Source organism: Humulus lupulus, chromosome 9 (genome assembly GCF_963169125.1).
Source record: "Humulus lupulus chromosome 9, drHumLupu1.1, whole genome shotgun sequence".
Lineage (NCBI taxonomy): Eukaryota > Viridiplantae > Streptophyta > Magnoliopsida > Rosales > Cannabaceae > Humulus > Humulus lupulus.
The window spans coordinates 142,857,956-142,870,630 of NC_084801.1; the positions used below are offsets into that span (position 1 = coordinate 142,857,956).

The 12,675-nt window shown below is 29.1% G+C and overlaps 1 protein-coding gene across 1 annotated transcript; it reads right to left on the minus strand.

Moving 5' to 3' along the window:
• Positions 1 to 420: 420 nt before the first annotated feature.
• LOC133800478 (glutamate receptor 2.7-like) lies at positions 421 to 8,679 on the minus strand. The gene is made up of 5 exons (XM_062238444.1): positions 8,350 to 8,679; positions 5,822 to 7,107; positions 5,028 to 5,343; positions 2,365 to 2,753; positions 421 to 1,046 (listed from the first exon to the last, which is right to left on the minus strand). Exons 1-5 carry the CDS (start codon positions 8,597 to 8,599, stop codon positions 705 to 707), a joined length of 2,583 nt encoding a protein of 860 aa, XP_062094428.1. The 5' UTR covers positions 8,600 to 8,679; the 3' UTR covers positions 421 to 704.
• Between the last annotated feature and the right edge of the window lie 3,996 nt (positions 8,680 to 12,675).

The following is a 12,675-nucleotide window of genomic DNA, read 5'->3' on the forward strand; positions in this document are numbered from 1 at the left end:
GTCGGGGTCAAGGTGGTATCACATATGATATTGTTTGAAAATATTTATTTTATTTAGTTTTAATTAATACAGTACAATATAATTACATACCAAACATAATATAATTTAATACAACATTTTAATACAAGTGAATACCAAACATAGTATTGTATAAAAATAATACTATACAATACAGTATGGTGTACCAAACGTGCCTAAGGAGAGAAATTAACATAAAAAATATTGAAAAAAATAAATAAAAACTAACACTACAAGAATATTAGGGTACCCCACACAAGACTGCCGAGATAGGAAGTATGGTGAACGTAAACCAATTTCGATAGTTCTGAGATAGGTTATTACAATAGTTGGAAATCCCAATGAGTAGCCTACCTCGGAAGTTAAAAAATACGATTATAGTCATTTTTTTAGTAGAGCATGTAAGAGGTTAAAGTAAATATTGTATATATGATTATTATGGTACAAAAACACTACATATGTATCAAAAATTTAAGAGAAGGTAAACTAAGGCGGGCCAAATCTAAGCCTAGAGCTCCCAAAATAACAACAATAAAAACAATTTAAAAAAAATAATATTAATTAAAATTTATAAAATTAAAGGTCTAGACAATTACAATTTCACTAAAGAGAGATGGCATTAGTGTGTGTATATGTACACAATTAATAAGGGTAAAAAAGTTAAGAATCGTGGCAAAGATGGTGGGCTAAACAAAAGGATGAACAAGGCGGGCTCTTTGATTGGTGGTGGATTTCATCATTAGCCAGTACCAAACAGCTTGGAGTTTAAACATAGATTTGCATAAATAAAAAATGTAGATTACAAGAGCAATTGTTGATGTGGCTATTGTGAACACAAACAGCACCCAAAAACTCTTGAGGCTTAAACTAGGAGGTTCATCATCATCATTGCCATATTCTTTTCTTATGCATGTGCAATTCTCAGACTCAAGCATGGTTTTCTCCAATTCTAATAGCTTTCCTTTTTCAGAAACTTCCAATAAGGCCTTGTTTATACTTGGAAGTAATGGAGACTCTTTTGGAAATGCCTGTGTCACAACTTAAAATAATCCACGTAAGAATTATATATATCGTATGATTTTTTCAGTACACACTCAAACTGTTTCAAAACATACATATGATAATACAATACAAGTGAATTAAAAATAGAGGTCTTTTGCAAAATAATCCTCTTTTAACAGTATTTGGCAAAGCAGCATACATTCTTTGTTTGGCAAAGCAGCATAGTATTTGGCAAAACATACTTTGTTTGAAATACTACTTTGTAATCATCAAAAGAAAACTAATTTTGCAAAAAATATTATTAAGAAAGAAAAAAAATCTACTTTCACCTATTACACTATTAATTTAATTTGAATTATTTATAAATTTTCATTTTATGTCATCATGTACTAAACTTCATACAAAATTTTCATTTTATATGTTCTAACAATAAATATATAACACTCCAAACTAAGAGGTTAAATCACATCTTGAAGAGTTATTTTTAATAGGATTTATATTTTTTTTCGACCATGTGTTTTGTCACATAATCTGTTTGGATAATTTGTTTTGTAAAATGATTCAAAAAGACCCTTAAATTCAATTTCAATAGAAAAAAAATGAATATAACAACACAACTATTAGGCTGAATGGTTGTACTTTTGTTCTTAGTTGTTAGTTAATCATTTAGCCTAACAATACAACTGTTAGGCTGAATGGTTGTACTTTTGTTCTTAGTTATTAATTTAGTGGAATATTTGTGATTTTAGTTCAAAAACTTTGATCAAAATCGGGTTTTGTGAGTCTATTTGAACCATTTTACAAAACACAAGTTCCAAAAAATAATTTGTCATAATACATGATCCAAATAGATAATGGAACAAAATACAAAATCCAAAAAGGTGTAAACTATTTTTAATAACATAAGGTGGGCTAGCAAATTAAGACAATTGTATTTGAGCTAATATTCTACATTAGGCTAAATAAGTGATTTGATTATTAAAAATGTCAAATTAAACATCTTATACGGTATGATCTTTGTAATGTAACGTGTAATACCCAATAGTAAACTTAATTATAGGATTAATGGAATTCTAATTAAGTTATTAGACTAGTCTAAGGAAGACCACATACTCATAATTTGTTCTTTAATTCTACATCATAAATTCAAGTATGTTGTTTATTTGTTGTTCGTGTAATCCTGATGATCTAACATAAATTTGAATTCAAATATTTAGTCCAAACAATTTTTTTTTAGAATAAATCTTATGCATCACTCTTATAAATATATTGAGATGGAAAATATATATATATATATATATATAGTCTAAAATAAAATAAAAGTAGAGAAAGTTATAAACTTACAAATCCAAAACCTCCAACTTTGTAGGTTGGTTCAATCATGGTGAAGCCTTTGCAGTGTTTGGCAAGGAAAAGTTTGGCGAGAGGAAGTTCAAGAAAAACACCAGCAACTTGTTTGATTCGAAGGGCTTCAGCATATTGATCTTGTGTGGTAAAATTCTTAATTTGATTTGGGTGTAATTTCAAAACGTCTACTAAGTACCTTTGGAGATAAGATCCTCTACAATAGCCAAACACGGCCTTACTACTGTGTAGTGCTCCAATATCTGGTTCGAGCTGTTGTACGGTCAGCATACTCGTAAGGTTGGCTGTGTATGTTTGTGTTATCACTAGAGCCACAAATAGCCATACCAACATTGTCATCCGTGACAAATTACTGTGTAACTTATCACCTATATATAAACCAAAATTTATATAATTAAGCTACTATATATAAAAAATATATATAGATCACGGCTACAATAGTTCATGCTTTGTATGCACTATCATGGTTAATCATACATTTTACACATATATATAAGTTATGATCCCATGATTTTTTACATGACGGTGTTCATTGTAGTCACAACAAACCTACTATAAACTTTTCAGGAAAATTTGACTAATTTAGGATGCCGAAAAAATATTACATTCATTATCATCTCTCACGCAAATATTGTTTTAGACCATATTTTCGGTACCCTAAATTATTCTAATTTCTTAAAAATTTATAGGATGTTCATTGTAACTACAATGAACAACATCATGTAAAAAAAAATGGTCCACATGTTTAAAAATGTAATATTCACTATGGTAGTGCACAAAAACGTGCACAATTGTAGTTGTGCCCTAACTATATATTGTATTACTTCCAAATTAGTCTCAATATATGAAGGGAATTTTACAAAAATACCTCTAAGATTTAAAAAAAAAAAAAACTAAAAACATTGAATCTGAGAACAATTACAAAAATACAGAGGGGTATAATCGTAAATATAAAGTTTTTTTTATACAAATTTTTAACAATACAGTTTTTTTGTAACCAAAGTTTACAAATTTGTCACTACGGTTTACAAATTTGTAACAATATGCTGTATTTCTGTAAAGAATATCTACAGACTAGATAGAAAATTGCAACAAGCAGTAACAGAGTTGTTACAAACTATTATCCATATTTTTATAATTTTTGTGAAATTCAGTACTTTTCAAAAAATTAAAATAAAATTTAGAGTACTATGTGTAATTTTTCCATATGTAATGGTTATATATCAATTTTTTTAATCATGAATTCTCAGTTATGACTAGCTAGTTCTATCCTTAAATATCTTTACTATTGGGTGTGTATAATATATATATAGATACTAGTCAATTGCTACTTGCACGTAGCCCGTTAATTAAAAATATATGTATGAATATATATATTTAATGGAGTACGGAAAAAATATTAAAATTATGATCAAAGAAATAATGAAAAAACACTTAAGTATATTTCCCATCATGAATTTACATTAAATGAATAGGAAGAAAATATAATATAATTTAAATTTATGGAAAGAATGTACAAAAATATAAATAATTGAAAGTTTAGGTAACAACAAATATAAATAATTGAAAGTTTAGGTAACAACAAAAGATAATTATCAGTAAAAATAATAATAATAAACAAATGAGAAGAACAAAAAAATTGACAGAAAAGACCAAAAAAAAGCTATGTATTAAAAGACAAAATATTTTATATAATGCTTTTATACATTTATTAATAAATATAATAAAATAGTATTTTCAGATGAGTAACTATGAATATGAATAGCAAAGATAAAAGAAAATCAAAATACAATAAATTACAGCATAATATAAAGAATATATCAAATATGATAAAAAGTAGAATAAATTATTTTGTCATTGTTATTACTAAAATAAATAAATAATATATATTATAATCATAATTATATAATATATAAGTGATAGTTGTACAAATAAATAATACATGTGACATATATATTAAGTGAAATACGTGTGACATTTTGATCAGTGAGTCTTTTAAATTATAATAAATAAATAAAATTACATATAAAACAAAATAATAGAATAAACGGTATATATATATATATATTGAGTAAGACCATCTTTTAAATTATAATTAATAAATTAAAATTATATATATAATAAAATAGTAGAATCAACTACTATATCCACTCTTCTATATATTTAATAGATATAAATATGCCAATTCAAAGAGACTCTATATTTGTAAGAATTTTAGCATAATACCCTTGATGAGTTTTGCATACACATTCCTTCTTCTATTTTTTAGACGCAAAAAATTCAAAAAAATTTGTTCGAAAACTATGAATTTTATTAAAATAAACAATAAAAATTTGATTACTACTGTTTATAAAATCATATAATTGATTGTCATCTCATTTTTTTTACAAGGGATGAATGGCTAAACAAAAATATTTAATAATTATATGATATAACCCCATATTTATACAGAAGAATTAGCTTTTTCCCCTTGAATTTTTGACAAAATTAATAAATATTTATACTATATATAAAACCTGTTTATTTATGGACTATGTATGTGTAGTACTACTGCTTGTAATATGTAATTATATGCAATAATATATATATACTATTTTATTATTACTAGCAATTATATATATATATACATAAATATATCTTACCATGTAGGGAGAAAAGTGTGGAGAAGGCCAACCAAAATAGGGTTCCAATTTGATCCAGAATGGGGGAGTCTTTGAGTTGAGGGCAGTAGTTTCGTTCAATAAGCCATACAACAAATCCATTGTAGATATTGACAATTACTATAAAAAGCCACATTGACATTGTAAAAGGCTTTAGAAATAACCATGCTCTATTTGATGTTTTCGATCGAACAGGAACAATCATCACCAACCCAGTTTGTGTGTATGGAAGTGTGAATTCTGCATGTTTATACCGATCTGCCACTATTGATACATCACCCACCACTGCATCAAATTCCTGCCATAACATACATATCCATGCATAAACCCTCATTATAAATATCACATGCATATCTATATATATATATGATATTAATATCATGCAAAGATCTAGTGTTTATACTATTTTAGTTCTTTTTATTATTAATTTGGACCTTCATTTTTATATAATTACAAATGGGCCTTCTGTTTTTTAAAATTAGAAAGAAAAGAAATAGTACCCTCAACTCAAATTTGGTCAACAATAAACTCAAAAATTAGCTGAATTTTTTTATTTTGGTCTCCTATGACAGACGGAGTTTTTATACGAGGGAAGAGAAAGAAAATGAGAAAGAATAGTCCAAACTTTAGAGCCGAGAGTATGTACTATTTTTTTCCAATTTATAAAACAAAGGGTCTTGTTTGTAATTTTTTGAAACCAAAGTTTCAACCTGATGATATTAAAAATAAATAAAAACATAGGAACACAAAATTGTATAAACGTAAAGATATATTACCTTCAAGTAAATTTTCTCCACTAGTTTATCGTATGTGTCATTGAAAGGGATGAGAGTATATGGCAAAGAAAAGGAAAGTTTGTCTACTATCTCTTCGAAGACATCGATTACAAATCCACTAAAAGAAACATTATTGAAGATTTTTGTTGAGTCCAAGCTGTGTTCCTCGCCCATTTTCACATTGAGAAACTTATCAAATAATGATGTATTTGGTACACCAATTTTCAAAGGGTTAGAAATCGTTGGTGTAGTCCATCCTTTTGGAGTTTTCCAATCTCCCCCTGGCCAGAACATTACTTGTCCTAAATCTTTCAACGAAGATTTGTTATTACCACCTTCAATGGTTTTTGAGAAACCAAACTCGTCTGACCAAAACCCTAACTCTCTATAACTCTTTCCAAACACATTTATAATTTGAAATATATGTTGGTTACTACTACTTAAGCCATGAAAATGATCACTTTTCAAAATTTGACCTAACACTTCTTGTCTATCTTTATGGCCACTATTAGAAAAAGCTTTTTTGGTGACAGCTAGAGCCATTGCCCTAGCAGCATCATATGCTTGGGTTGCAAACATACCAGGCTCATGGCTATACTCCTTTGGATATTCAGAGCTAAATCTTTTGCGAAATTTATGGTAGAAGTGTTGCCAATGAGGCTCATCATCATCTTCTTCACGAAAATAGCTCTTGAGCCCTAGAACACCTTGCATAGAGGAGAAAGTTGAGGCATTGAAGGAATGAACAAAGCTAGTAATAGAATCAGTTGTGATCCATACATATTCCATTTCCACCATTTTCATTTCTCTGGCCTTATCAAACAATTTGAGTGCAAATTCGACAGATGAATGAACCACAAAGACTTTACTTTGGTTTTCTTTGAGCCTTTCAAGTTGGTCTGTCATGGAAGAAGAAGAGAAAAATGGTGGAAGTGACACTAGCTGGCTAATCTTAGCGCCTACTTCTTGGAGGGATGAAGAGAGATGAGGTAAAACATCATTGATGCTCATTGAGTTTTCTTCATAGATTAGAGTCACTTGATACCACTCCCAAGATCGTACTATAGCAGCTATGGCTTTCATTTGGTTTAGGTTATTGTTTGGTGAGAATTGAACAAGAGAAGGCCACATTTGAGTTGCCCACTTTGGAATTAGATTAGGATCGGTTAACGAGAGAATCGGGATGTGATACTCGTTACCAACCTTGGCTACCAATGAAGTATCTTCCCATGAATGCGAACCCATTAAAATGGCTTCCACCCTTTTTTTTGTGATAAGGTGCCTTGCTGCAATGCAAAATTCATATATATAATAAATACATATTGGATTTGGGATTATAACAACATCTTACATCGAAAAAATGTAAGGATATTAATAATGCACTTAATAATAAGAGCCATAACTTATACGTCACTCCATTATCAATTGGATTTTAGATATGGAACTCCATATATCTTAACATAGTATTAAAGACTTATAACTCAAACAAGCTTAAAAAAAATTGCTAACTAGAGATTTGATATATAAAAGATTAATGAGTCTTAAAAAAGCTACTCTCTAGTCTCACTTTGAGAATATTATTATACTCCTAGGTTACTTTGCTCACTTTCAATTAGTTTTATAATATCATAGATTTTAAGGAAGATTGAGATAAATTCAATGCTATCTTCTATTAAAATTTTAATTAAAAAAAACTCTATGAGCAACATGCATGTGTTTATTTATGCAAAGAATACGTAATGATATGTGCATGCACAATTTATACTAAAATAATACACACTTATGTGACAAGTTTAATTTTTTTTTATTGGTCTTACTATGTTAAAATGACTTATCGCAGATGTGTGTAAAGTTTTTATGTAAATTGTTAAATTAAATTATAAACTGATATGTCATTTTCATATATGGTGTTGGACATTATGCCCTCTATTATTACTCTTCTACAAATAAGATTGTTAATCTAATAATCCAAAAGATAAGGGCAGATGTTGCCAAACTTAACCACGGTCAAGAAGGACCACAACCTTATTATACCACATGTGTACGTAGTGGTAGGCCATGAGTTCAGAGAACTCATTTGACCATATATGGCTTAAGATCTAGTGGTAATTATAAGCCAATAATTGGTTTACCTATAATATTTAAGGACACGTCAAAAAGAGAGAAAGCCAAAAAAAAAAAAAAAGACAGCTACTCTTTACTCAAATTGAGTTAAAACTAACAAATACTGGTCAGAAAAGATGATAGACCTACAATGGCTAACCAAATCGTTACAGAGATGAACACTGTGATTAATCGATGAGCCCACCTTTATCTGATAAAATTACATTAAACAGACCTACAACTTGAGATAAAAATCGAAAACAGAACTATGGCAAAAATTCAAAATAAAACAAGGTGCTAAACATCATTATTAACGACAAAAACTAATTCTGAAAAGCTTATTATAACTTTTTATTAGTATGCAATCAATAAATTAAGAGTAGAGGAATATAAGCTAAAAAAAAGTTAAAATTAGTATATATTACCAGCTAGGGCTGCTTTCATGGGATCTCTTTGAGAGTTCTTTATGTGGATATCCTTGACTGCCATTGTTATGGCTATTTTCTCTTCCTTCCCAACTCGGCTACTCTCATCTACAATGGCACCCATCACTACTGCTCTATTATCATCACATCTTATTGATTTTTGTTCAAACATAATCACTACTAATAACATTACTAATAACCTTAAGTTTGAACATAACCCAAAATCAACAACTCTACTATTGCTTTTCATATTATTTTTTTTACTTATTTTCTCTCTTTCTCTTTCTCTTTCTTCCCTTTATAAATTACATCATACATACCACTTATTCCTATATTTATATACACAAGACTTGAAGAATAAATAAATAAATATATATATATATAATAGTCAAGTCTTCAACTTCTTGAATTTGGACCAATTACTAGTAAAGGTAGCTATATAGCTTCCTCGAAATGTTAAGGTAACTTCCTTTTTATAGCGACCGTTTAAACCGTTCAAAAGGTAGACTTTAATTATAACTCTCTCTATACATATGATGACTGTTTGTATTATTAGAATCTAATTGAACTGAATTCTTGAATCTTCACTCTTTTATAATTCATTGGTTATTGACATGCCAACTCAGCTAGCTGCTTTGTTGAATTAAAATGAGATCATAAATAAATATGTAGTCATAGTCATAGTCATAACATATTAAATGTGGGTGGGAAGTTTTGATTTAAGAAATAAACTTGGTGGTAAGATCAATATTAAAATAAACTTGAACGTATTTACTACGTGATCACTAGTCAAATATAATATATGTTCACATATATCTCTTCTATATATAAAAAAAAAAAAAAAAGTGTGTAGATAAGGAATTTTTTTTGTTTTAACATTTGTTTTGTTACTTTTTACAAAATATTCTTAATACTTAATATAATATACATTTAAAACTTATTTAAAATAGATATTTATTAATTATATTAATATAAATTAAAATATTATAAAATATCATTATTATTATAATAATCTTTAATATAAGACTACATATTTATATTAATACAAATTCGAATTCAATTGTTATAAAATATCTTACAAGACTAAATATTTAATAATTATATTAATATTGTACGCCATGAATATCCGCACGAACTTTGGCGAGCTAGAAAATGGCCTAAATCGATCTGTCACGTGTCAGCCGTCTACCCGGGGCTATTTGTTACGGTCCCTTAAACAACTAACCTGAGCTGATGGATCATTTAGCTGCTCCTTGCTTGGAGCCATTGTGTCAGCATAATAGAAGCCATGGGCTAGCACCACATTGAGCTCGTGGTTCATCAGAGGTCTAATATACCCTCGGATCCTTATAAAGTCAACCACGCAATATAAACGTGCGAATACCAGACATCACGTGTCTGTTCTATTCCTGAATTCTCGGATACGCAGTATAAACGTGCGTGTTCAGACATCCCACGTCTGAATTGGGTCATGCTGCCCATTACTCGTCTTTAGCTATTGATTAGACCCCACTTCACTGTACACTACAACAAAAAAGGCCATTTGCGTCAGTTTAGCACTGCCACAGTTGAGTTTTTGCGTCAGTGTAGTATGTGACGCAATTGCCCATGACGCAAACCAGAGTGTCATTTGCGTCAGTAGGGCACTACCACAAACTGGAATTTGTGGCAGTGCCCCACTGACGCAAATGCCTGGCGTTTGCGTCAGTGGGGCACTATCACAAATCTGGCATTTGTGGCAGTGCCCCACTGACGCAAATAACACTCTGGTTTGCGTCAGTGGGACACTGCCACAAATGTTAAAAACGAGTATTTTTTGCGTCAGTTGGGCACTGTCACATAAAGTATTAACCAGGGAAGTTGTAAATGTTTATGCCAATTTCCCTGGTCTGTTTTGATAAAAATAATCAGCAGCAGAAACAGAAAAACAGCAGTGAACAGAAAAACAACAGTATAAGTTTTTATAAATATTTATCTAGACTTAACATTTGTGATCAAAACTATAAAAGTAATTCAAATATGAAAGTTAATATATGTACTCTTGTGTTCTAAATTTCTAAGTGTCAAACTTACTTAAACTAAAATCTCCTCACCCACTTGCTCATTTGATAATTGAGATACGCCATAATTGATTCAGTCCACTCATCCCGTATCTCGTTGATTTCGTCAGCAGAATATTGACTCGTATTCGTAAACTAATTAGAAAATATTTAAAATAATAAGTTAGAAATAATCATCCAAATAAAATCATGAACGATAGTTTAAATGAAAATTAAAAAGCAAAACAATACCTTATTTTTCAAGTAGGCCTTCGGTCTAGGCTGTGAAATCAAGTCTCTAGCAAATTTCATAATGTAAAAGCCACACTCGGTTGGCCCAGTCTGGTTTTGACACTATTACAACATAGTTATCCAAAGTTAAGTATTATATTTAGTAAGTTATTATAATAGAAATATGTCAAAACGTTGAATACGATAAGTAATATAATTTACTTACCTTAGGAACACAAACTTTTAGATTGATTAACTCTTTTAGTCTTCGGTGTGTATCATATTGATCCAACACCCTGCACACAATATTAATATTTACCCATATATGAGTTTGAAATAAAATCATAAATTAATTAAGTAAAATGAAAAACTTACACGATAATTATCTCCTTGATTTTCGGACGAAAATGTGAGTTTACAGGATCCAAAAAAGCTACCGAATGACTGTGGGGCTGAATTAATACTAACATCCAATGAAAGCTGCAATAAAAAAACTTGTGTAAGATATTTATCAATAAAAAAAATATATGAATATAAAATTAAGTTGACTTACTTGTTGTTCCAAGGACAAATTAGAAACTGTGTCTCTAGCTCCATCTGTAGAAACCGATCAAAGAGGTTTTTAGCACGTATTTCATTGGTTCCTGCATTAGTGGACACTAAAGCAGGATGCATGAAAGTGTACATGTGGTTCAATCCCTTCGTTTGCACCAAATCATCGAGGAAGCTACATATAATTAAAAAAGTTAATAAACTATTAAATTTCAAGTTAAACTAAATAAACTAAGATTATAAACACCATTGTACCTCATATATAATGCTAGCTCAGTCTGTCCAATCATCTCATAGTTGCACAAGTGAAGGATATCATCTTTCCCTAATAGAGCGATAGTTTGGAATCCAAATACCCTTTCAACAATTGGAATTTCTACCACGCGGTCAGCTTGCCATTTATCAATAAACTTCACCAAACACCTCAATATTTTTGTGATAGGCACTTCTGTAGGCTCCTGTGTCAATGCATCTATTCTTTTCTTTGATTGTCTTGGTTGTTAAGGTTTAAAATATTACCTCTAATATAAAATCCTCCAAAGCTTGATCTCACCAACAAAGTTGTCAACAAAATACCTACTCAAATATAACAATATACAAAAAAATAATAAAAAAGTTAACAAAATATAAAGAAAAATATCATAAAGCTATATTGTAACTAAATAAATAATAAAATGCTTAAAGAAAACAAATAATTTGTTATATGTACTCATTTGTTTACTTAAACCCGAAATAATTTTTTTTTTTTTTAAAAAAGTTAACAACTCACATAAATAAAAATCGACTATAAATATCCTAACTAAATAAATAATAAAATATAACTTAAAAAAACAAACAATTTTAATATATATATATATACATATTTAACCAATTAAACCCAAAATTTAAAAATAATTTTAAAAAGTTAACAAAATATAAACAAAAATTTACTAATAATAATCAAACTAAACATTTAATAAAATGAAATTTATACAAAATATATACATTAATCTATATATATACTCATTTACATAGTAAATTTGAAATTTAATTAAATTTAAAAAAAAAGTTAATAAAACTATCTAAAAATTAAAAATCTGAAATATAGTCAATTTATAAAAAAAAAATTCACAAAAATTATATTTAAATCATAAAAATTAATAAAATTACACTTACTTGTGGTAATTGTGCAATGTGGGTTCTTGATGTAGAAAACCCCAAAAATCCAATAAAGATTATGGGTTTTCAAACTTTAATCTTCAAAAAACAAAATCTATACAAAAAAAATCCAAAAAAACTATATATAAGTTTCATAAACATATATAAATCATTATTTTAACATTAAAATTGAAAAAAAAAATGGCTGAAAACGTACCTAAATGTGGAGAACCTCGGTTGGGCGCCGCTGGTTTGGGAGGAAAACGCAGTCTGAAATGGTTTGAGTGAAATGGGGCTCGGCTGGGACGATGAGGGTTTTAATATAGGAGACCCAGATGCGTCAATGGCCCACTGACGGTAATGGGCA